The 27,664-nt window shown below is 39.3% G+C and overlaps 1 protein-coding gene across 1 annotated transcript; it reads right to left on the minus strand.

Annotated features, from left to right (window-relative positions):
• Positions 1-641: 641 nt before the first annotated feature.
• Positions 642-27,079, minus strand: LOC109414995 (uridine-cytidine kinase-like 1). The gene is made up of 8 exons (XM_029873114.2): positions 26,791-27,079; positions 22,562-22,887; positions 22,221-22,498; positions 8,999-9,322; positions 8,846-8,935; positions 4,203-4,508; positions 986-1,067; positions 642-920 (listed from the first exon to the last, which is right to left on the minus strand). Exons 1-8 carry the CDS (start codon positions 26,874-26,876, stop codon positions 676-678), a joined length of 1,737 nt encoding a protein of 578 aa, XP_029728974.1. The 5' UTR covers positions 26,877-27,079; the 3' UTR covers positions 642-675.
• Positions 27,080-27,664: the final 585 nt, after the last annotated feature.

Below are 27,664 nucleotides of genomic sequence, written 5' to 3' on the forward strand. Positions count from 1 at the left end.
CAAAATGGCCGCCACAATGGGCGACTTTGGCACCTACTCACGATTTCGAAGGCACAGATCTCTTCGTAAACAAAACCAGCGAACTTGAGCTTCTTATTTTAAACTTATTACAAGTGAGCAAGAACAGAATAATAAAATGCACTGTTGTTTGAAGCTTGTTTCTTTAGATTTGTGCGTCTAAAGTTCTGATACATTATTGAAGCGGGATTCAAAGACGTTTGTCCTTAAGGGCCTAGCGGTGAGCCAAACAAGCTCCATTCGACAAAACGGAAGTTTTTACACAAACACGTATAAAATAAATCATTTATTGTGCACTCCAGGATTTTTCTAAAATAGCGAAAATGAGAGAGAGAGAGTGCGGTAAAACGGGCCCGATACACTGATTTCCAGCATCGTGTGGCGAATGGCACCCTCCTTATCTGAAACTGTATAGATTTTTGCAGTTTGTGTCAAAATTTCATTCGAATCCATCCACTCCGAGCAGAGATATTGAATTTATTCGCGTTTTATACCTATTTTTTCCAGTGTGCAGCGGTTTATGTCCCGAACAGAAAAAAAAATATTGCTTTTACTAAATAAATAAGAAGTTATTAAGATAAAAAAAACTAAGTTTGGTGATATTGTTAATAAAATAAACAGCATTTTGATTCACTTCACGTTTATTGATTGGACAAGTTATTCATATAGAATTTCCGTGTCAGTTGGTTCAGTGCCAAAATATCTATCACCAAAGTTACCTATACCGGGGATGACATAGAATTTCTCGTTGATCTCCGGGTCTAGTGCGGACGTTACGATTTGCACTTTAGGAAAGGCGTAGGCAATGGAGTGTACACCAATCTCGGCCATCAGTAGAGAAACAAGCATAATATTTTCCTCAGGAACATCGTGATCCAGCAGCACGCGTATAGCCATAATTGCTGAAATTGTATTGCATGGTATATATTGAACATGGAAACAAAACTAACGCAAACATGCAACTAACCAGCAGCACCTGTAGCAACAGTAGCGTCCATCAGTATCACCCTATAATCCTTTATGTCCTTAGGGAGACGTAAATAGTACAGCTGAAAGTGAATACATACTATATATTAGCCGCGGACAGAAATAATGTGTTCGCTTGCACACTTTTTGGGTTTCATTTTGATCCCTAAAAACTTTGCAAAATGTTAGCTCGATCGGAGAAACTATTTTAGCGCCCGCTATTCTAAGTTTTCATGCTATGTGGAAAATACCTGCTTCATACAAAAACCACCATATATCATCCCTTAGCCCCTTAAAATACTGATGAATGATTTCTGTTGGACATTTAACGAGGAACCAGCCCTTCAAAGGCCGCAAAGTGATCTGACACATGTGAAAAAAGTTAATGACTGAAAAGCGACTAACAAGGCAACGCTGTTTAACATAAAGAAATAACAATAAATAATAAAATCTCATTTTGTCGATATGGTATGGCTCAAAAACTTTTTTTCATGAACTCGAATCGTTTTGTGATTTTCAGAGGTTTGATTTTTTTTCTCGTGCAGAAATTCAGTATTTTTCCTTTTTTGAAAAAAAAAATCATTCTACAAGACTGCTTGTCAGTCTAAAACAGTGATCCTCAAGCCCATTTTTCCAACTGCGCGTATTGTAAAACACCGGGATCGATTTGTCAATCATTCAACACGTTATTCTTAATTATTTCAGGAGTAGAACAACTTCCATAAGAAACATTATATTGCAAGGAATTCTACGAGAACATAGAGAATTGGACGTAACATGCGGCCCGTGGGCCGCACTTTGGTGACCGCGGGTCTAAAAGAACATCGCAAATAAAAGGCACCTAGTGTATTTTAGAGGTCTACACAAGGAATACTATTATGTTTCCAGTTCAAAACCGAATTAGCGACGTTTTTTTTTTTCTTTTACATGCGCTGCTTTTGCCTTGCGTTATACACAATGTCGGAATTAGAACTGGAAACATAATACTAATGGAGAGGGATAAAAAACTACCTACATTTTATTAAATGAAATGTTTTTTTTGTTAGGTTTTTAGCTGCACTCTGAATAGACTTGAAACCTCTACACTAGACTTGAAGATAGGAAAGAGTGCGTAATCTTTCAGAAGCAGTTTGCCAGACGTACGCGGAGAATGATATCCATTAAGACACTGTTGCAAACTGACTGAGAAAGTTACGGTGTAGAAGATTGGAATGTTTTCAATGGACTACCCGCTTGGCGCACACCCACAGTTGATCAGCAGGAGTAAATCCATTTTATTTTGTATAGTGAAAAACATCTAAACTTGAATTACTTGAAGTAAAAAGCTTTTACTGAAAAAATATTTGGTAGGCATAATAGTAGTCACCGTTGTGCACAACCACTACCAAATATTTTTTCGAATAATGTATTCCACTTCGATAAATTTGCCTTTAGATGCTATTCGCCATTCAATATTTTTGCGATTTACTTTTAGCGATTTTTCGCGCATAGAAGCTAGCGCCACATTGGTCGATGCGGAGACTAGGAAAACAGCCGATGTAGTTAATCCATTGGTCAGTCAGTCAGGATTTGCCTATGTAGTGTTTGTGTTTGTCTTCTTGTTTGGTTTTGTTATATGGTTCAAAATGGTTTTCTGTATTTAAGGTTAGTTGTCGTATGTTTATTTTTTTTTTTCGAATCATTCGAACCCCGTGCCGTATGTTAAAATATAGTCGGTCCTGTGTCAAATTGTTTTCTTGATTTTGCTAATCGTTTTCTACTTCTCTGTGTTCTTCTCTTGTGTCCTTAAATTGTCATCGGCCCAAGACCCACAGAAATATGTAACTGAACTCCTGATATGTTTGTGTTTGTATTATAATACCATCTGTCCATAAACTACGTAGACTCTGAGGGGGGACGGGGGGTCTGGCTAAAGTCTACGGTCCTTACAAATTTCAAAAATTTTGTATCGACGGAAAGTCTACAAGGGGGAGGAGGGGGGGGGGTCTCAGATTGCTAAAATTAAGTCTACGTAGTTTATGGACAGCGCCTAAGAGATAAACAGAAATACACCAAATCATCTGACCATTTCAATAAAAATTTAAAAATAATAGAGATTGCTTGTCAACTATTATGTTTTAATCGCCCTACAAAAACTATGAAATTTCAAATTCGTTCAATTGTCCTATCGGTCCTACCTAGATAAGCCATTGTAGTGGCATGAAAGGGTTATCATGTTTAATGAGTTCCATCTGAACAAAAATACGAATGTAACCATCTTCGAAATAAAGATCAGTAAGTAGGTAACGTTGTTCAGTTAATAAAAAGCAGTCAGTTATTGTCCATAATGTCACGTCGAACGCATTGACATCAACAATGCGTTTGAGTGTTCGCACGTTAGCTTCGAATCTATCAGCACAATTAAGTGCTGCAAATCTTCTTCCCTCTATTAATTCTTCGGTTGATTTAAATATGACCAACATAGTCAAAACTCGAAAAAGTGACTATGACAATAATAAATTACGAATCAAAATGAACCGAGAAACGTGGGAAAGAAAGCCCAAACATTTTGAAGCCAGCTGGCTGTAAAAGGTTCCAAAACCTGTCACAAATCCTACAATACCTTTATTTGGATTTGCAACGATCATCAAAACCTTCTCAAATCCAACCGACTTGAAACTATTGTTTGAGAACAGACTCTACTGAGCCCCGGCGGTTCCTCTGTGTTTATCGAGCATGTCTGATGCATATGATCAGCCATACTCCATCTGCAGCAGCCGGTTCGTGATGAACCGTTGGAGGCGCATTAAAGTGTTAAAAAGGTGATATGTATCACTAAAGAACACTACATTACAATAATCAATATGAATCTCCTTCACTTTAATACCGTCAACCCCTGCGAACTTGGCCAGGGATTTTTTAAAAAGACACTACACCGTCTTCAACCAGAGGTTGCACAGACTGAACATTCACTAACATTAGGCAACGGACCACACGGAACACCCAGTGGACCAGTGGAGGATTTTTCGTTTGACGAAAAGTTTCCTCCGACTGGAGCGGGAATCGAACCCTCACTCCGTGGCACTCACAATACGCCTAAACGGTTGACGTCGCTAACCGCACGGCCACGAAGCCCACTAATGAATAAAATGTTGTTAAAATAGTATTGCAAACTTGTTGCAATTAACGAAAGCAAATTTTCCATTGTAACATGCGGATGCCGCGATACCGATACTCACCTCTGGCTCACCAGTAAGCTGATTCGTTTGAATGAGAATTTTCCCAATCCGAATATGTTTGCAAACGTCGCTGACTGCTTGTTCCATCGTTTCGCCAGCGCGCAGAATTGACACGCCACAAATCTTCTGACAAGCCATCCTTTTGCCTTCATACAGAACGCCCTGTGGAGTGTCCACCTCGACATTTTTGAACGGCAACAGACTAAGAGCGTATTCCAAAACTAATCTGATCAAACGTTTCGAGTAGAAAATAAACTCATCTCTGGGTGTGCTGGCATTACGAATAAAGGTGTGTAAACCTTTCACCTGAAACGCGGACAATGATTGTTAAAGCATGACAAATACACCGTGTCCAATAAGTTTTCATACAAAATACAAATTTAGAAAATATAATTCTGTTTTACATCTGTGATTCATATTTTCAAAATGAATGCATGTATTGTAGGGCCACATAATACTGATTAAATAAAGCGCACGGTTTAGAATAACTCTATTTTCACTTCCGTTTTCTGATATCTGTTTGCTCCGACACGCAAGAAAAATGTTCGAAAAGTTTTTCATTCTCCGGTAGCTAAAAAGAGTCCATAAGGCTAAATTTTGAGTTTTTATCCCAAGTATCGTACTAAATGGATATACTAAGGATAAAACAATTAATATGGTATGAAATTTGCAAGTATGCTTAACTTGGACTGATTTCCTCGAAAATGACCGTTATATTTAAGATGAACATCATAAAAAAGTAAATTCTGGATAAAATTTACCACAATAGGGATACAAGCATGTTTTAGAAGTGAGAATGGTGTGCATCAACACGATAAGATGCAGCCATGCTTTTTTAATACAACAAATCTCATTAAAACAGGAAAAGAGACATTTTTGTTTAATACATACATTTATTTGTTCAACATCATTAAGACAAGACATAATCAACAATAGTACGCCACAATACTCGGTTTGTGGCTGCCGCTCTCCATCCTCGGTCGCGCCCAATGCTCGCCAAGTCACGCTCCACCTGGTCCGCCCATCGTGCTCTCTGCGCTCCACGCCTTCTTGTGCCAACCGGATCCGTTGCAAACACCAGCTTTGCAGGGTTGTTGTCCGGCATTCTAGCAACATGCCCTGCCCAACGTATCCTTCCGGCTTTGGCCACCTTCTGGATGCTGGGTTCGCCGTAAAGTGCAGCGAGCTCGTGGTTCATCCTTCTCCGCCACACACCGTTCTCCTGCACACCGCCGAAGATCGTTCTTAGCACGCGTCGCTCGAAAACTCCGAGTGCTTGTAGGTCCTCCTCGAGCATGGTCCATGTCTCGTGCCCGTAGAGGATCACCGGTCTTATCAGCGTTTTGTACATGGTGCATTTGGTGCGTGGGTGAATCTTTTTCGACCGCAGTTTCTTCTGGAGCCCGTAGTAGGCCCGACTTCCGCTGATGATGCGCCTCCGAATTTCTCGGCTCACGTTGTTGTCAGCCGTCAGTAAGGATCCGAGGTAGACGAATTCCTCCACCACCTCGAAAGTATCCCCGTCTATCGTAACATTACTACCCAGACGGATCCGGTCGTTTTCGGTTCCGCCTACCAGCATGTACTTTGTTTTTGAGGCATTCACCACCAGTCCGACCTTTGCTGCTTCGCGTTTCAGGCGGGTGTACAGTTCTGCCACCGTTCCAAATGTTCTAGCGATAATGTCCATGTCGTCCGCAAAGCACACAAATTGACCGGATTTTGTGAAAATCGTTCCCCGGCTGTTGAGCCCGGCTCGTCGCATCACACCTTCCAGCGCGATGTTGAAGAGTAGACATGAGAGTCCGTCACCTTGTCGCAGTCCCCGGCGAGATCCGAATGAACTGGATAGTTTACCCGAAACCCTTACGCAGTTTTGCACACCGTCCATCGTTGCTTTAATCAGTCTAGTCAGCTTCCCAGGAAAGCCGTTTTCGTCCATGATTCTCCATAGCTCTGCGCGGTCGATACTATCGTATGCCGCTTTGAAGTCGATGAACAGGTGGTGCGTTGGGACCTGGTATTCACGGCATTTCTGGAGGATTTGCCGTACGGTAAAGATCTGGTCCGTTGTCGACCGGCCGTCGATGAAGCCGGCTTGATAACTTCCCACGAACTCATTTGTTTTAGGTGACAGACGACGGAAGATGATCTGGGATAGCACTTTGTAGGCAGCATTCAAAATAGTGATCGCCCTGAAGTTCTCACATTCCAAATGGTCGCCTTTCTTGTGAATGGGGCAGATTACCCCTTCCTTCCACTCCTCCGGTAGCTGTTCGGTTTCCCAGATCCTGACTATCAGCCGATGCAGACAGGTGGCCAACTTTTCTGGGCCCATCTTGATGAGTTCAGCTGCGATACCATCCTTACCAGCTGCTTTATTGGTTTTGAGCTGGTGAATGGCATCCTTAACTTCCCTCAGCGTGGGAGTTGGTTCATTTCCGTCCTCCGCTGCACTGACGTCGTCGTTTCTTCCGTTGCCGTGGGCTCCCGTGCCTACGTTCTCCACGCCGTTCAGGTGCTGATCGAAGTGCTGCTTCCACCTTTCGATCACCTCACGTCCGTCCGTCAAGAGGCCTCCGTCTTTATCCCTGCATATTTCGGCTCGCGGCACGAAGCCGTTGCGGGATGCGTTGAGCTTCTGATAGAACTTCCGTGTTTCTTGGGAACGGCACAGCAGTTCCATTTCTTCACACTCCGCTTCTTCCAGGCGGCGCTTTTTCTCCCGAAAGAGGCGGGTCTGCTGTTTCCGCTTCTGTTTATAACGTTCCACGTTCTGTCGAGTCCCTTGCTGCAGCATTACCGCCCTCGCTGCGTTCTTCTCCTCCAAAACCGTCCTGCACTCTTCGTCGAACCATTCGTTCCGTCGATTCCGTTCCACGTACCCGATGGTGCTCTCGGCTGCGTCGTTGATGGCTGCTTTCACTGTACTCCAGCAGTCCTCTAGAGGGGCCTCATCGAGCTCGCCCTCGTCTGGCAACGCGGCTTCGAGGTTCTGCGCGTATGCTGAGGCGACATCCGGTTGCTTCAGTCGCTCTAGGTTGTACCGTGGCGGTCGCCGGTACCGTACATTGTTGATGACGGAGAGTTTTGGGCGCAGTTTGACCATCACCAGATAGTGGTCGGAGTCGATGTTGGCGCCACGATAGGTCCTGACGTCGATAATGTCGGAGAAGTGCCGTCCGTCAATCAGAACGTGGTCGATTTGAGATTCCGTCTGCTGTGGTGATCTCCAGGTGTAACGATAAGGGAGGCTGTGTTGGAAAAAGGTGCTACGTATGGCCATATTTTTGGAGGCGGCGAAATCAATGAGTCGTAGGCCGTTTTCGTTCGTTTGCTGGTGGGCGCTGAACTTACCAATCGTCGGTCTGAATTCCTCCTCCTGGCCTACCTGAGCGTTCAAATCTCCTATGATGATCTTGACGTCGTGGCTTGGGCAGCGATCGTACTCGCGTTCGAGCTGCGCGTAAAATGCGTCCTTGTCATCATCAGTACTTCCGGAGTGTGGGCTGTGCACGTTTATTATGCTGAAGTTGAAGAATCGGCCCTTGATCCTCAACCTGCACATTCTTTCGTCGATCGGCCACCAACCGATCACGCGCCTCTGCATATCACCCATCACGATGAAAGCTGTTCCCAGCTCGCGTGTGTTGCCGCAGCTCTGGTAGATGGTATGATTACCTCTAAACGTTCGCACCATGGATCCTGTCCAACACACCTCCTGCAGCGCTACGATGCCGAACCCGCGGTCCTTCAGTAGATCGGCGAGTATGCGGGTGCTCCCAATGAAGTTGAGAGATCGGCAGTTCCACGTACCGAGTTTCCAATCGCAAGTCCTTTTTGTTCGCTGGGGTCGTTGCCGTTGGTCTCGGTTCGTATTATTCTGTTGCTGATTTTCCGTTACAATGGTTTTTTACGGTTGGCTCGTAGGGCCTGACACCAACCCCCTACTTTCCGGAGGACCATAGTGCACAGTTGAGCTTAGAGTCCTTCCCTGGCACTCGGACGTAGATCAGCCGCCCCTAACATGGGGATCAGACGCTGTTGTGAGCCGCTCCTCCTGGAGAACAGACGCTCAGGTTTGCCGAAGCAAACCCCCCCTTCCCTGTCAGCCTACGACCAAAGGTCCCACCGGGATTGGTTACCCGATCTTCCCTAAGGTTGCTCATAGTTTCCGGCCGGTACCGCGTGGAGGTAGGGATAGGAGTTGCTGGGCAACTCTTTTTGTTTAATATACGTTTCATTTTATCATTTATCATTTTGTACAACGTAAAACGGCTTCTTACTTCATCAATACAGATTCTCATATTTTTTTCTCTTCTGGTCATAGTTGCTAGCAATGGTAAGTATAGGAACCTAATTTGTTTCAACTTAAAATCATTACTTGTTAAAATGAGACGAAATGCCTATGAAATGATGTCATGTGCGTGCCAGCTGAAATAGACTTACCGACACATAAGCGATCAGCTAAAAGACAGTTAATACCAAAACATATGCAGAATTTGTTCAATGTTAGTTGACCTTTCAATAAATAAACTACTTTTTTAAAATCTCAATTACAGATGTGAAATAAATTCAATTTGATTTTGTATGAGAACTTATTGGACACGGTGTATAACAGATACAGTTAAAGATTTTAGTACCTGCGGTGTCATAGCTAACAATTTCAAAGAATCGGGCATTGGTTGGCCAATATAAGAGTGTGCCAACGCTTCTCGCAGTTTAAATCCTCGCTGAAAAAGAGTACAAAACAAATAATTAACAGTAACTGTAACAATATCAAATACCAATATTACCAGTTGCAACTGCGTATGAACGTGTTGAACGATAAGCTGAATAGCCACGACATTGCTAGAACCTCGAGGAACAATGATGTCAGCATGCGCCATCGTTGGAGCAATGTAACTACTGTATGCTGGTTTAACCATCGTGGAATACTGTTTCAGCACTCCTTCCAAATCACGACCTCGTTGTTGAATGTCTCGCTTCAGGCGCCTCGCAAGGCGAATGTCAGAATCCGTATCGACGAAGATCTTCATGTCCAACATTTTAAGAATTTCCGGATTGTGGAAGGTGAGAATGCCTTCAAAAATTATTACATTCGCACCGTACATTGTTTTCTGAAAGTAACAAAAAAGAAGAGAATTAAATAGTTTTATCTATAGATCAAGGTCTTCTGATTTTTTTTTCGTGGTGGAAAATGTTTTTCATTTTTAAAGAAACCATTTTTGAACGAAATTCCACGAAAAAACATCAGAAGATACATTGATCCATACTCTACATGTATACGAAAACCGTTTTTGAAAATATTGCTTCAATATTTAAAAAAAATAATCAAAAACTGAAAAAATGAGGAAATGCTTCCAGTTTCGCCATAAGCTAGTTTTCCAAATTCCATAATTTCCTTGTTGAGATCTAATATCTAATCTACTGAGTGTCGTGAAAAAGTTCCCTGATCATCAACCAAATTCTCCGTGAAATTCCCTGACGTTCTCTGATTTTCCAAGCCCAGAAATAAATTCCCTAACAGTCCCTGGCTTTCCAGGTAGTCGACATCCTGGTTCAGTAAAGCTGTGTCCCGCATCAGAGCAAAATATATCTGGTCACTTTAGTTTAATGAACTATTATGCCAAGTTTGGTCAAAATTTCTCTGCTCTTTTTTATTCTGGAGCTAAATGATTAAGCGAAAGTCGGTATTTTTTCTATTTTAATTCAAACAATATTTGAATATTCAATATTCCGAAACATGAACATTATTTTCAACGGAAAAAAATACTAGCATGCCCTACAGTATGTATATTAGCACAATAAAATACCGTTTCACAAACAAGTTGACGATAAAACACTAATTTTATGAACAAACATGTGGATCATCAGTGATCCATTGGGAACATATACAAATAAACAAAGCAAAATTTATATATGTGAATTCAGTGCATCCATCTTCCCAATGGATCACAGGTGATCCATCCAAAAAATCAAATTTTTCATTTCTAACGATATTTTGGAGTAAAACTATACATCTTTTGTTCTGGTGATTTTTTCAGAAATCATTTTATCTATTTTTAAATGTCAAAAAACTTTGTGGGAAAGAAAGGGTTAACTTAGTCACCAAGCGTAGGGTGGGACGGGGCAAGATGGGTCACCTAAGGATGGATCACCGTAACTGTGTAAATACAAATCGTATTGGTTTGTATTCGTCCGCTACTCTTTAATACATTAGTTAACTGTGCTAAAAGTCGATAAAAAGTTCATTAAATACAAAATATGATGTTAAATAAGCAGTTTCAAAAAGTGATCGATTTTGCGCCGTGAAAAAAGTGCGGGGCAAGATGGGTCACCTTTTAAGTAATTCACATTTTCTCAATGGAAAAGGTCAAAATATAAGATTTGATCCGCATTTATATATGCTCCATATCAATATTGAGTAAACAAGAGCTACTAGTAAACATTTTATAAATTTATTTGGAATATAAAAAACTTTACGATTTGAGTGGTCATAAGACGACTTGAAAATCGATGTTTTCACTAAAAAATTATCATAATTTCATGTTATAATTTTGAGTGTACATTTCGCTTGATTGAAGTCATTTATGAGATAGTCTTGTAATAAAAAAATAATAATCTTTTGAATGCTCCAAAAATATGTTCAAAATTGAAGGTGACCCATCTTGCCCCGCGGCCTTTTATATAGAGATTATATGAAATGTATCGCATAAGAAAAATGGCTAAAAAACTATTTTATTTTTTATTTCTAATGCGAGTGAATAATTTTTCAATCAATGCCCTAAACTTTTGTATATTCATGCTGGTTATCTAACAAAATTATTAACATAATCCAAACATGAGTAATGCGCCCGAAAACGGCACTGACCCATCTTGCCCCGCGACCCATCTTGCCCCGCCTTACCCTATAACCGTACCATGCCAAGGAGTAAGTGTTCCATTCCCGCTCCGAATGATGAATTTTTCACAAGAAATATTTCTTCCTTGTATCCACTGGTGCTCGTAATGTGTGTCGTGTCCGTTATAGTGTTAGTTTCGTTCAGTCTGTACAGCCTCTGGCTGAAGACGGTTTTTTATGAGACCGGAACAAATCTCATTTTCTTCTTTTGTCACTTTGCTCGTGAGTTGTGTTTGATGAAAAATTACCCAAACAATTAGGCAAAATCGCCAAACTCATCGGATTTGTGAAGAAATTATGGGGTGTGATTTGTGACCATTCCTATCGCAACGCTTCGCACGAATGAATTAACTACATCGGCTGTTTTCCTACTCTCCGCATCGACCAATGTGGCGCTAGCTTCTATGCGCGAAAAATCGCTAAAAGTAAATCGCAAAAATATTGTATGGCGAATAGCATCTAAAGGCAAATCTATCGAAGTGGAATACATTATTCGAAAAAATATTTGGTAGAGGTTGTGCACAATGGTGACTACTATTAAGCCTACCAAATATTTTTTCAATAAAAACTTTCTATTTCAAGTAATTCAAATTTAGATGCTTTTCACCATACAAAATAAAATGGATTTACTCCTGATAATCAACTGTGGGTGTGCACCAAGCGGGTAGTCCATTGGAGAGAGAGAAGTGTAGAATAAGAAGACTTGGAATGGACTACCCGCTTTGCGCGCAGCCACAGTTGATCAGCAGGAGTAAATCAATTTAATTTTGTATGGCGAAATGCATCTTAACTCAAATTACTTGAAATAGAAAGCTTTTCCCGAAAAAAATATTTGGTAGCCTTAATAGTGGTCACCATTGTGCACAACCACTACCAAATATTTTTTCGAATAATGTGTTCCACTTCGAGAAATTTGCCTTTAGATTGTATTAGCCATACAATATTTTTGCGATTTACTTTTAGCGATTTTTCGCGCATAGAAGCTAGCGCCACATTGGTCGATGCGGAGAGTAGGAAAACAGCCGATGTAGGTAATTCATTGCTCACGTACTGCCTTAGTGGACAAAATAACTTTAAATGAGCTTAAGCGATAAATAAAAAAAAACTACAAAAAATTGCAGAAGATGCATATTGTGGTAGTTACTATTTAATCAAACTGTACTACGTGCAGTTAGTTTTCTTTCAGTTTCTATACTGCCCCCACTCGCAAAACTGTCCCATTTGTATAGGGATTGAAAAAAGGCATTTGAAGTTTGAAAATTCGTTTCCATGTAAAACTTTATGGAAAACATTTCGATAATTTCAAAAGTTGCACATACTGCTCTGCACCTCAATGCATGACTCTGGAAAATATTACATTTACTACAAACTACACAGTTCAGGTGTTACATGGTACGAAAATCCGGGAGGAAACTGTTATGCGGACACTTTTAACATGGGACGCTCATGATTTGGTATCTTTTTTCTCACGTGATGACAAAAACGGCAATTATTATTATTGTTTTTGAAAGTACATTAACCCTCTACTTTGACCGTGTAGTTGCCGGTTTAGAATAGCATTACGGACCACCTGTTCCGGGGGTAAAAGTCCACCAAAGAGGTAACCCCAATCCAAGGTGTCAGGTGTCCCGTGTTGAGGAATGAATGATTGAGGGGGTTTAACGAGAATGCCAAGAAATGATTACCGATATTGACCATGCATCGGAACCTTAGTCCAGTGGACATCGAATGAAAGATTAGGAATACTAACCCTGCTATCAATAGGTGTTCAAGCATGGCAAAAAGATATCCGAACAGTGGTGAAGTTTTGACAGTATATTTTATAGAATCCCAACTGCATTTCCTGTCTACTCGTTGGCTTCTTGATATAATTTGTCTATTTTTAGAGTTATTTCAAGAGAAATCACTAGAGAAACCCAGGCAGGTAATATCATTTGTAAATATTGATGAAAATCGTGGAAGGATATGTGAAAAAAAGCAATTTCTGATATTATCTTTCCTACAATAATGCCATATATCAATGGAGTTTACTACGGTATTTCTGGACAAATATTTCATAAAATTTAGCAACATTTCACAATGGCGTTTTTATGGAAATAATTCTTTATTCAATTCATTTAGTAATGCTTGGGAAAGGCTTTGAAAAATTTCTTCAATGAATCTATGGAGGAATCAAGAAAGAAATTGCTAAATATAATAGGGTCTTGTACCATTTGGGCAGGTGTACCTATTTTGGGGACTTGCCACTATATCTAAGTCAATTTCAAACCGAATGAATTGAATTTTGGAACAGAGTAAGATACTGTACGTTCCTAACTCTATACAAAAATTCAAATCAATCGGTTTTAAATTGAATTAGTTATAGCAGCAAGTGCCCAAAATAGGTACACATGTCCAAATGGTACAAGGCCCTACCAAGTTTTTTTTCGTTTTATAATAGTTTCATACAAAAAGTTTTGTTTCAAGTTATTGATTGTATTTAGGAGAAAATATGCTGTATATGTATTTATACTCATATTTTTTGTTACTCTTTAAATCATGGCACAATGGGAAAAAATAGGTATAAAACGCGAATAAATTCAATATCTCTGCTCGGAGTGAATGGATTTGAATGAATTTTTGACACAAACTGTAAAATTCTCTATAGTTTCAGATAACGTGTCATTCGCCGCACGATGCTGGAAGTCAATGTATTTAGCTCGTTTTACCCCACTCTCTCTCTTTTTTTACCTTTTTCGAAAATTTCTGAAGTGCAAAATAAATGTTTTTTTTAGTCCTGATTGTGTAAAAACTTCCGTACTATCGAATGGAGCTGATTTGGCTCACCGCACGGCTTTAAAAATTGAAATATCTTCAAATAACCCCGATATCCCCTATTTCTTTGAAATTTCACATGTATCTCCACCCGGAGTGGAACGCAATCGATAAGGGCAGGACCAACCCTATGTTAAATTGCCGATACTATGGAAGTTTTTACACAAATACGAGTTAAATAAATCATTTATTCTGCGCGCCAGTTCGGAATAGATGAGGATTTTCTCTAAAAGATCTATGATAGAGAGAGTGGGGTAAAACGAGCAAAATTCACTGATTTCCAGCATCGTGCGGTGAATGACGCCCTCCTTATCTGAAACTGTAGAGATTTTTGCAGTTTGTGTCAAAAATTCATTCGAATCCATCCACTCCGAGCAGAGATATTGAATTTATTCGCGTTTTATACCTATTTTTTCCCACTGTGCATGGGTAGGACAATACATGAACTGTTCTACCCAACGTTTTTTGTGGGTAGGGAATGTCCTACCTGTCCTACCCACTCCTCGCGCCACTGAGTGGAACTATTGATAAACAACCAAAAACCTATTGATTTACAATCAATTTAATATTTGATTTCGAAAACAAGTAGCGAATATGAAATAATTTTTGTTCAAGCACTTTTTAGAAACGCTTTTTGGCCATAGATTTACTGCCTGTAGTGTACTGTCAAATGACAGATCCATTATTGTAAGAATCGCGCAATGCTGTTGCGCTCGAACTATACCAACACAAAGAAATCTATCATGTAAGAAGCGACGTGTTGCGAGAATAAACCAGGAGCTGCCATTCGCCTCCAAACGTCATCACCCCACCGCAAAATCGCTAGCGTAGAACGATCGACGCGCCACCATTTTTCGAATGTTGGAGAGCACAGGTACCTTTTTCGCGGTGTTGTTTCACCGTAAACAACACCGCGAAAAGAGTACCTACACCCTCCACTATTCGAAAGATGGTGGCGCGTCGATCGTTGCAGTTTATCGTTTGACAGTCAATTCTTGGCCAGATCGTCGATCAAACCACAAGTGTTATTTTACCCGTGATAATCAGAAAGAAACCTCAAACTAATGTCGTTTTCGTTTTTGCGGAGGTGCTACACCGGTGTAGCACTTTTGCACCGAAAATGTTCGTTTTTGATTTTCGTGCTACACCGGTGTAGCACTTTTTCTGCACCGCGCACGATAGTGTAGCACTCAAAAAATCGGGAGTGTAGCTGGTGCAAACCGTGTCCACCAATCAGCGTTGGCAAAGTTGTCAATATTTTGGTGTTTATACACGCACACCAATGCAACTGCACCGGAAATGTTCGTTTATTCAGCGAAAAGTGTAGTACGAAGCGGTGTAGCACCGCCGCAAAAACGAAAACGACATAAATTATTACACTGCCTATGATCGCATACCAGTCCCATATTTGCTGGGTTTCCTATTCATATGGGACAGTTTTGCAATCATAAACAGTTTAGTGGTTCAAAGTCGTGGGAAGGAAAGGGTTGAAAACGATGTCTATTCATAACGTAAACTCAAAAGTGATGAAAAATCAAATGGGACTAATATACGAGTGGGGACATAGCGTTCAGTTATTTTGGATCCGGCTTTATACACCCGATTCTTTTTTTTACACGGGTCTGGTTTTTGTTATAACTCAGTGAATTTTAAACCGTTTCTCATGAAATTTAGTACACATGTGGGCATCATTACTGCCCTCGAACGCATAAATGTCACATGTTAACACAGAAAAACACAAAAACACATTGGAAGATTTAAAATAAACTTTAGCTGTTGTCGCATTTGATTGACTTCAACGCAATTCAATTATCGAAATACGTATGAATTCATACATTCACAAAATATTTCAAAAATATGTATCAAAATATAACGTTTGAAATAAAAACTTCAAACATGTCGAAATGTAACATGTGACATTTATGCGCCCGACGGCAGATTAGTACTATCGAAAATCAAGTCAATTGGTTCAAAATTGACTGAGTTATAGCGGTCTGCTTCCACAGCTGGTCGATGTTATAAATAAAGCGATATTTCGCAAATTAAATCAATCATGTTTGAAATCGCTCAAGTGATCTCAATCCCAGTACATTGACCTATCTCAAAAGAAGCAAGGAAAACGAATGTAACAGATGTAACAAGGCCAAAAACAGATGTAACAAGGCCACCTAGCCAAAAATGTATTGTACAGGGACATTGACTGCAGCCAGCCAATGTTTCTACGCACCACAAGAAGGGAACGCATGTTCCATATAGTACAGATCACTTGAGCAAGCTACCGAAGGCAAGCACGCACGGCCGTAGACGTAGAGGCGTGCAGGAGAAAAACTAATAAACACTTTATTTATGACCTATCGTCCGCCCGGCGGTATGCGCTTGGACATTGCATGTGCGCTGATAGCTCTCACGACGGGAAAAAGGGAAAAGTGACACCAACCGGTGCGCCGTGAGGCTCGGGTTCAGAAATGATGAAAAGTCGTAAAATTCTCGGTGCTAAGGCACCGAGGGCAGGTTCTCCATGCGGCGGGTACTGATGCGGTGGTGTTGGATCGTAGCTATAGGAGTGATTCCGGCATGATCCCTTTCGCACAAGAACGCAGTAGCCGGCTAATCAACAAAAACTATTGATAGTAGCTGAAACCAATGCCAGAAAAAACAGGGTAATAAAACCTGGAATTAAAATGCGCCTTGGTGCATCCAGAACGAGGCGGGGGATAGATCTAGAATATTTGGTGGAAAACAAATACGATTAAGAACAAGTAGGTACAGAAGTCATAAAAATTGGTCGTGCCTACTTGCATTAGGTAGTGAGGGAAGGGAATATTTTTTTTTATCTGTATTAACGAGATTTTTAGCCCTAGGCTAGTTCATCTCGGGACCCACGCTTTACTTCCCTTCCGAAGGAAGAACTCACATTTTGTGAGTTTGTCGGGAGTGGGATTCGATCCCAGGTCCTCGGCGTGATAGTCTAGTGTTCTAACCATCCCACCAGGTCCGCTCCCAGGAAGGGAATATTAGTTTTAAGTTTGGGAACCAAAATTGTAAGGTTCTCTTTTCTTCTTAGCATAGTAAGTGAGCCCTAAGGCCCATGATTTGGCTATACAAGCGGATGGCCCCGCTTCAATAAAGCATTCATTGATCGCGCAACAGTCTTGCGAGTAACATCATTCGAATCAATCCCAAATTCTCTAGCAGTCACCCAAATTTACAAAGTCGGTGAGGCGAAGTCCTTTTGTAGTCACAACGATTGGCTACAATCGTTCCGCGCCCCTTCGGAACCTAAGGTGACAAGTTCTTAGACCAAAGACTTTTTTGAGGACAAATCTTAAGTCGTAAGAACGACCCAAGAAAAATAGCTTTCCCAGTGTCGTAAACTGCACACCTTTGTAAAAGTCAGTGAGGTGAAGTACTTTTGTGGTCACAACAAACCGCTTGGCCACAATCCTTCCGCACTCACATTCAGAGAACATTTGGAACGCGCCTTTAGCTGAATCCAACGAACTCACAAGTTCCATTCGGAACACCGTCGCACAGATTACACGACCAGGGTTGTTACAAGAACCGTGGAAAAAAATCCGCGCCAAATCCGCGCGAGCAAAATTTGAATCCGCGTCAAATCCGCGCGATTGTGAAATTAAATTCGCGCCAAATCCGCGAGTGTATAAAGAAAAGGCACTTTCAACTGGAATGAACTATTTGAGTGCCGGTTGGAAGCTGAACTGTTGATTCGTAACATAACGAAGTTCATCTTAAATGTTCTAAGCTTTCTGCAATTTGAAGACCTTTTGTCACAACTCTATTTCATGTTTTTTTTTCAGCAATATTCCTTCAAGAATTTTTAGTAAAATCGCTGTAGCAATCTACAGAGCGTTCTTGGAGATATCTGCCAGAGCCCGTCATTCAGGAGAATATACAAAAAGATTTATAAAGAAATTTCTAGCAAAGAAAATATTGGAAAAATTTAAAAAAAAATCATCCATAATTAAGCTATACCTTAAAAACCCTTGATAAAACCTGAATGAAATGGAAAGAATTTCCGAAGTTTTTATATACAGTACTTGATACAAACTTTTTCGAGGAATTCTTAAAATAATGAGCATGAATTTGAGTAGGACATTGTGAGAGTAGGGGAGACTGAGGAGACTTGATCCCTGGGGAGACTTGTTCCCCCCATATTTTCTCGGAATCAAAAACAGTTATTTCCTAGCATATTTTTTCCAAATCGACATCTGGACAGACGACAATGTTTTGGTTACAATTGATTTTGATTGTGCATTGTATTATTTTTTAATGGCTGATGGTTTGAATCTTTTAGGCGATTCAGAAAAATCTCAATAACTTTATAAAAATTGAACCAAATCGTGTCAAAATTTTACAGCACATAGTGTAAATAAAATACTATCAAACGTATTTATTCAAATAAGGCTGTTATATAAATATTTCAATTAATGCAGCTTGGTATATACAAAAGTGACATGGGGAGACTTGATCCCCCGAGGATTACACACACATTATACATGTGAAAAATAAAATTCTATTTGGAAGCCTCTATTTACTCGGAATTCTAGTATATTCAATGATAAAACGTGTCAGATAATTATTATTTTATTACACACCATTAAAAGAGGGATCAAGTCTCCCTATTTTCAAAATACAGCTTTACAAATTTAAAATTTACAAATTTAAAGAAATCTTATAATTTCAAATTCATAAAATTCATCAAAAATACAAGAAAACTTGAATTGAAAATGAATAGGAAGCTTCTGGAGTTATTTTCCCTTTAAATTAACCATGTGCTCAAAAAGGGATCAATTGTGGCCCATTTTTGAAAAATACCTCATAAGACATGCCTCCATAAAAACACAGTTTTGAAAACTAACAATAATTGAAAGTCCTTCTGTTGTGTGTAAACTTGCAATAGATGTTTACGTTCCATTCTGTACGAAAAACGGATCCAGTTTTGTGTTTTTTCTTGAAGTTACAGACAAATTAAGAAAAAGGGATCATGTCTCCCCAGTCTCCCCTAATCCTTAGAAATTTGAAAAAAAATACAGTCAGGTTTTTTTTTACGCGGAGGATACGTACCGCGTAAAAAAAACCTCAGTTCAAAATTCAAAAACCCACGTAAAAAAAGTCTCACCATTTCTCGACGAATCATGCAAAAATAAGACGATGAAATTTTTTTTGTATGGAGTTTTCATTTACGCGGCCGCGTAAATGAAAACCGCATAAAAAAAGACCTGACTGTAGTAATATCTGAAGAATCCCAGTGAGACATTATAAAAAGAAACTTAAATTTTAGATAAGTATTATCCAAGGAGAATACCTTAGGGGTCGTCTACGAATTATGTAGACTGTTAGGGGGCGGGGGTGGTCTGGTCAAAGTCTAAGCTTCAAACTAATTTCGAAAACTTTGTATGGACAAAGTCTATGAGGGTGGATCTGAAATGGTCAAAAATGTGTCTACGTTGTTTATGGACAGCGTCTTGAGGAAATACTGAAGAAATCCCAAGAGGAACACATGGGGAGATGCCTGTACAAACAGAAAATACCTTCCTTCTCAGTTAAAATACTAAAAAGATCTCTACAGCAATCATTGGAGGAAACTGGGAAAATTCCTGAAAGATAATGTTGCATTTTTTTAAGATTTTCTTGCTGGTTTAGACTTCCTTCTGGTTTTTTTCTAGAATTTCTCCAGGTACTTGTCCAGTTATTTATCCATGAATTCCTTCAAAGATTCATCAGGGGTTTTCTCCAAAGTTTTCACCATTATTTCTCATAGGGATTTATATGCTTTTTTATAAATTTCCTTCATGGTGCCTCGACAGTTTTTCTAAAATGATCTGAGGATTTCTACTAGAAGGGGCGTTATAACTATGCGGTGTACCGCTCTGAAAATTCCAACGGTAAATCTATTGTTACGGGAGCTTTTCTAGTGGCTTCTGATAGATGGATTACTCCAGCCATGGATTCCTGAGAAATATTTGTAATAAAATTTTTAGAACCATTTTTTTTAAACTTGTATTCAAAAGATCAATCGTACCATGTCCATGCGCGTAGCGAATTTGTCCCCTCAGTTCCAATGCCGTGCGCGCTTGTTATACACTACAGTCACCATGCACGACTTGGGAACTAAAAAATGTTTTAGTTTTGTCGAAAGCTCTTTCGATAATTTTCTTTTTCTTTCGATATTTTTACAGGATTTTTTTACAGAAAAAAAATCGAGCATTACGAAACAAATCACTCGAGAATCTTATAGATGAAAGCATTAACCCAAAACAATAAAAAAGTTCATTCAAGAAGTTCTTAAGAACAATATCAGAAAAGATCCTTAGAGGAATTCCGGGAACACATTCTGAAGAAGACCCTTGATGATTACATACTTGGATTTTGTTATAGAATTTCTAAGAAGTATTCGGAGTAGAGCTCGAAGTTTAGTTCATTCCTCTAAATTCAATAGATAATATGTTATGTCAGATGATCATTTATAAAGGTGAGAGAGTGCTAGCATTTTTTACTTAAATACCTATGTCGTAAAAACTAATTATGCAAAATGAAGTTTATTGCTACGACAATAAACTACATACAGTGTCGGATAAAACAATAAGACCACCAGCCATTTTTCATACAAAATGGCCAAGTTTGACGATCTGATGCTCGGTTTCTAGTGAACCAATTTGGCTGAAGTTTTGACAACCGCCATGGAGTTACGTGAATTTTGATTTGTATTTAATTGATTGAGTTCTGTTCACTACATCAAAACTTACAGACATACGAAACGACAAAATAATAGGACCGCTTTCAGATTACCATTACCAAAGAATATTTGAGAGAATCTGTTACTTGATGATTGATAAACAAGTACTGAAATTAAGGATGCAATTTAAACTTGGGGATATTTTTATTGAATTTGCAACGAATAACCATCATAAAAATCTGGTGTTAGAATTTTGCCGCACCGTATATCTGTAACTTTTGAAGTAGTGAACAGAACTCAATCAATTTAATACAAATCAAAATTCCCGTAATTACAAGTCGGCTGTCAAAATTTCAGCCAAAACGGTTTACTAGAAACCGAGTACCATATCGTCAAACTTGGCCATTTTGTATGAAATAGGACCGCTGGTCTTATTGTTTTGTCCGACACTGTAGATGTAATCAGTGTGTGGATTTTTATCGCGAACCACTGAATGGTCCATGCTCAGCAAGTGATACATTCGCGAATGTAACATTTCATGAACCAACATGCTCGGGAACGCTCCCCGAAATGCTGTTCATTCTCTTACCCGGTTCGATACGAGAGCGCAATCAAGAGAGAAGATGCTCGATGACGCTAATGAAAGCGATGCATTCGGTAAGAATATTTTATTGCCATAATTCTTTTTTATTGTGACTACACAACCTGCAACGTCATGAATACAGTTAAATTAAATAGTATTTCACGTTTTTAAAGCGAAAACGCATTAAATACTGATGAAAATAACGATTATTCACAGTTGCCCCAAGCCAACGATGAGCGATCATCGGTAAGTGTTACACTTAGCGATGCCCGCTCATCGCCGCAGCTTGTTTATATCGGAGTATCCTCTTTGTGTTCCTTCGTGAACCATGCGACTCGACGAGAGAACATACACCGCTTGGTAATTGAAACAGAACCAACAGAAGGGAAGAAAAACTGCCGAGTGGTTCACTGATCACTTTTTCGTCCAAACACTGGATGTAATGTAACTAACTTGGTTTAGTTCAGAGCTTTCTAGATCAATTTCGTATTGAATTATTACTGAAGCATATTTCCCAAGATCCAAAGGCTCTAGAATTCATATATCAACGGGAATAAAAGTTATTTTAAGCACTAAAATGGATTAACTCTCAGTATTTTCATATACAAGATTCACAGAACAAAGTTCGTCGATGGGATTCGTCAAGTGCTGGTTGGTAATCAGAGTAAAATCTTGTACAAAATTTGCATGCGGAACAGCAAAACCAATTCCGCGCCAAATCCGCGCGAGGGCCGAATTCCAGGGGCAAATCCGCGCCAAATCCGCGAAAATCGCGAAATCCGCGCTGTTGTAACAACCCTGCACGACCCGTGCCAAAAAAAAAAACAATCGGGTTAATCAAACCTGATAGGTATATACTATAAGGCCGGAACCAATCTCATTTTTTTTCTTTTGTCACAGTGCTCGTTGACTCGTCGAGGATGGTATATAATAAATGTATTTGATGAAAAAATACCCAAACAATTAGGCAAGACAAAAAGTTATAATTCAATTTTATTTTGATTTGCACATATCACTTACCGTATGTATTTCTCTCGAATGTGAGACAAAATTGTAAACCGGAACCTCCACCTTGCGTCCTTCCTTGAGACGCTGTAGCACATCTTTCATCAGCTCGATATCGAAAGCATCAGGGTGGTCAAAGTTATACTCATTTCGAATGGCTTGCTCGTGTTGTTTCTGATTTAGGATTTTATAGAAGCAATCCATGGACAACAGTGTAACCCATGGCACATCTAAGCTTTCGATTATCTTTTGAGCTACGGTAGTTTTTCCTGATGCGCTTCCACCACAAATTCCTGCAATAAACGAGAATGCTTGATAATGTGCTTTGATCAAAGAAAAGATTCAACGAACTTTACCAATTACGAAAGGTTCAACTTGCTGGCCAGCACAATTGTACCATGGTGGTCTTCCGGCAGTGTAAATTGTTCGATTATTGGAACGAATTATGGCTTCGTTGGAATTGATTGTATTCTGGTTCACCGATGTTGTACGCTGCCGGCGTGGTTTTGGTGACCGAATTTGCGAACCGGACGAATTGGACCGGTTGGATTTAGCAGGAACAGTTGTTGGTGATGCCGGACAACACTCGGTCATAGTTTCTCCAGCTTTTGGTATATCGCACTCGATCAATCCAGTAGACGAAAATGGGTCTTCCATCGATTCCTTCTGTTCAGTTGAGTCACTAATGAATATAGTCAAGAAAAAATATGAAATTATTTCAACACTAAGCTACACCACAGAGAAACAGATGTAACGCTGATAAAATACTCATCGCTTTAGCCGCACGGGACGATGTGTATTTTTTGCCATCTTTCCTCTCTAACAATTTGCCTCGCGATTTTGAAGATGCAAAATTATGCATTTTAACGTTGAACAATTCGTCATTGAAATCATCGTCATCATCAAACATTTGAAAGCAGTTTTTGCGTTCAAAACAAAAGTCTTTGCTATGAAAATATATTCACTGTACTCCACATGAGGAATAGAATGCAGTGAATATATTTTCATGTTGAATGTTTTGACTTTCAGCGAGAAAACTGCTTTTTGTATTCCGAAAAATGATGACGAATGCTTGAGCCTTAAAGATGCAAAAATGCAAATGCCATCATTTTCCACTGCACTGATGTCGCTGAAACTTCAGTCGATTGTGCATCGCTAGTCAATAATAAGGAGTAGATGTTGAGATTTGCATCTTACTAACAACAGCAGCAATGGCGGACGATGCAACCACCCGACCTTGATGATTATTTAAAATATAAATAGCCTGTAGCGATAAATTATTGCGACAAATTATGTTTGACTAATAGAGCTATAGTATAGATAACAGCTGTCAAAACTATAAACCAATCAGGCCTCATATGTCTTTTTTGGACCTCTTCCAAGGCCACTCTTATAAAGCTAACATTCCACTATTTGACCAATGGCAAATATTTGACCACTTTTGATGGCACTGCCGTAATTCTGCAAAGTGACGTAAGCGTCATTCCAAATTTCGACGTACACGCTAGCGCCGCTCAGCACTAAAGTGCATAATTTCCAGACTACACCAAAAATGTGTAACCCTTGCACATTCACAAAATCAGCTCCTGTGTCCGCAAAATTGGAAAATTTGCAAAAAATTTTGTACAGCAATCTAGCTAGGTTTACTAGTGACCTTGGAAACCAAAAAAAATATCGACATTTCGCATCTAGACGAGGTTTTTTTGAGAATGTGTAACTGTAACACATTTTTGTGTGGTCTGCACTTATGAGTAGGGCTTACACATTTTAGTGCTGAGCGGTTTTACTGTGTATTTTGGTATATATTTGGTGAAACAACGCCATATTAAAATGCAAGATCTAGTCGCAATCTGGCATCCATGGAAGAAAATTAAGAGAACGACCTGACATTCCATGCACAATAACCAAAAATTTGCCAAAATTGTCATGGTCGCATACACACGCCACTTTGCAGAATTACGACAGGGCAGGGTTTTGTACCAGGCGAACCTATTTTGGGCACATGCTGTTATAACCAAGTAATTTTAGATCTAATAATTTTATGTTTGGCATACGATGAGATACGTACAGTAGCGTACAGTACCTATCTAACCCTGAATAAAAAGGCCAAATCATTTTGCATTGAATTAGTGTTAGTGGAAAGTGCCCAAAATAGGTTCACCAGCCCAAATGCCACAAGACGCTCGTTACTTAGGTTCCTGGGGTCTTCTTCTTTCTGATCGGTGGTGCTGTTCATTTGTGCACCATTGATTGATTGATTTATCTTTATTATAGAGACTTTCAGCCCTTGGCTGGTTCGTCTTTTTTTGTGCACCACCTTCTAATGAACCAACATCTGAGGCTACTTTGTTTTTATTTAAATTTCTCTAAGAAATGATGACGATCGCTATCCGATTTTTGATATGAACGTCTTTGAAGATCGTTATAAAGAAATGTAAAGATTTTAATAGTGGTTTCTGCTTTTAGTGGTGTTGCGTGTACGTACACGCTGCATTGCACGAACACTACCTAAGTTACTGGTTGAAAATAGTAAACAAAGATCAGCTGTTCCCGGCAAAATCAAATGGGCATATTTTCAACCAGTAGATTTGCATTAGTGTTCGTGACACCGCGCTGCGAAACCACTATGATTAGGGTGGGGCGGGGCAAGATGGGTCGCGGGGCAAGATGGGTCAGTGCCATTTTCGAGCGCATTACTCATGTTTTGATTTTGTTAATAATATACACAAGTTTGGGGCATTGATTGAAAAATTATTCACTCTCATTGGAAATAAGAAATAAAATGGTTTTTAGTCATTTTTCTTATGCGATACATTCCATATAATCTCCATATAAACGGCCGCGGGCAAGATGGGTCACCTTCAATTTTGAACGTATTTTTGGAGCATTCAAAAGATATTTATTTTTTATTACAAGACTATCTTATAATTGACTTCAATTAAGCGGAATGAATGTTCAAAATTATAACATCAAATTATGATAATTTTTTAGTGAAAACATCGATTTTCAAGTCGCCTTAGGACCACTCAAATCGTAAAGTTTTATATATCTATATATATAAAAATGCAGTGGCATACGTGGGACCGCGCATAACTCACGAACGGAACGTTCAATCCAGGACATCTTTGTTTTGTTCTGTTAGTTTTCACCCAAGGAAGGTTTATGAGCCATAAAATATTGAGAAATATAGAGTTTTTGGAAATCGATTTTTTATACGTTTTGCACGGGGGGACTTGGACTTGAAACGCCAAAAAACGCAGTAGGCAAGACAAAGTTTGCCGGGTACAGCTAGTTCCAAATAAATTTATAAAATGTTTACTAGTAGCCCGTGTTTACTCATTATGGATATGGAGCATATATGAATGCGGAACAAATATTATATTTTGACGTTTTTCGTTGAGAAAATGTGAATTACTTAAAAGGTGACCCATCTTGCCCCGCACTTTTTTCACGGCGCAAAATCGATCACTTTTTAAAACTGCTTATTTAACATCATATTTTGTATTTATTGAACTTTTTATCGACTTTTAGCATAGCTAACTAGTGTAATAAAGAGTAACGGACGAATACAAACCAATACGATTTGTATTTACAAAGTTAGGCCCGGGGCAAGATGGGTCACCTTCAATTTGAACGTATTTTTGGAGCATTCAAAAGTTATTTATTTTTTATTACAAGACTATCTCATAAATGACTTCAATCAAGCGGAATGAACGCTCAAAAACATCGATTTTCAAGTCGCCTTAGGACCACTCAAATCGTAAAGTTTTTTTTATATTCCAAACAAATTTATAAAATGTTTACTAGTAACTCTTGTTTACTCAGTATGGATATGGAGCATATATGAATACGGAACAACTCTTATATTTTGACGTTTTTCGTTGAGAAAATGTAAATTATTTAAAAGGTGACCCATCTTGCCCCGCACTTTTTTCACGGCGCAAAATCGATCACTTTTTAAAACTGCTTGTTTCCCATCATAGTTTGTATTTAATGAACTTTTTATTGACTTTTAGCATAGCTAACTAGTGTATTAAAGAGTAGCGGATGAATACAAACCAATACGATTTGTATTTACAAAGTTATGGTGATCCATCCTTAGGTTACCCATCTTGCCCCGCCCCACCCTACATTTTTGTCCGATAATCTACGGCGGAACGCGCAAAAAATACATCTATTACAAAAAAAAATAACCTTGCAGCATTAATAGGTATATTTTTCTCGACATGATTTAAAGCGAAAAACCTAACATGTTGCCGTTTCGAAAATGAATAAATACCTAGGCATGTAATGAATGTTTGCCTCGTGGCTCATATGTTTTTGGGTAGCTTACGATATGTTATTTCGAATTTACATCTAAACTTGGCCGCCCTAGATAATTCAATGAATGTGTTCTATTTTTAAAACAAACGTGTTCCCAAAGGGAAAAACGATGTATCATTGAACAACAAAATAATATCACGCAATCTAACACAAACAACATCCTAACTATCCAATCTGGATGAACATTACGAACATTTCGCGACATCAATCTATTCACGGCTTGCGGATTGAAATCTATACTAAAACCCACAAAAAAACTTACCTATCCGATGAAGCAGAACTTGGTGCGTTTTGGATAATTTCCGACATCTTTGAGACTGACTGATTGACCGTAGTGTCCAGCACCATCACACCAAAACAAACTTGGAAACTACAACACAAGCTGCGGATGGGGAAATTGCTTTTCCGTACTCACTTCCGAGATAACGGGATTATTTGCACTAATTCTGATGCGTGTTCTAGTTATCACAAACCAATCATTGCAAAAATCGCCGAAATCTCCAAAAAAATGTTGCAAAATCGGCTTGTCAAAATGTTTTGCTCTCGTGAGAGAAAGAGAGAGAAAAAAGGAGAGCTGACGTTCATCATTGATGACGTTCGATAATCATTACACGCCTAAATATAATAATATACACGGAAAAATATTATAACCCAAAGAATAATTTTTAAAACTCAAATTTGGCTAAACTGCTTAAAGTTTTAACTCTAAGTTGAGTTGTTTTATCCCTCGCCCCACCGCAATGTTGTCGAAAACAAAGAGAGAAGCACCGACGCATCCGCTGCTCTTCCGTGGAAGAAGTCAAATTTGGGTTTTCTTGAATTAACCCAAATTTGCGTCATTTGAGGCCTCCGTTGGGTGAAAATAACTTACCACTGGGTTAATTTTTTTCCCGCTCTCGAACGAGAACTACTCACTCACCACTTTCGCTGTTTAAGGTGAAACGGGACGCCGTGTTATTTTTCCTATCTTGCCTCTCTTTCTAACAATTTGCCTCGCGATTTTGAAGATGGTAATCTCGAGTTCTATCGCACTGAAGATGCTGAAAAACAATCAGCATATGCACTGCAAGTGAGCATACACAGTGATAGATTTTTGTTGCAAAATATGAAGTAGAATCTGAGATTACCATCTTAGT

Source organism: Aedes albopictus, chromosome 2, assembly GCF_035046485.1.
Source record: "Aedes albopictus strain Foshan chromosome 2, AalbF5, whole genome shotgun sequence".
NCBI classification, from domain to species: Eukaryota; Metazoa; Arthropoda; class Insecta; order Diptera; family Culicidae; genus Aedes; species Aedes albopictus.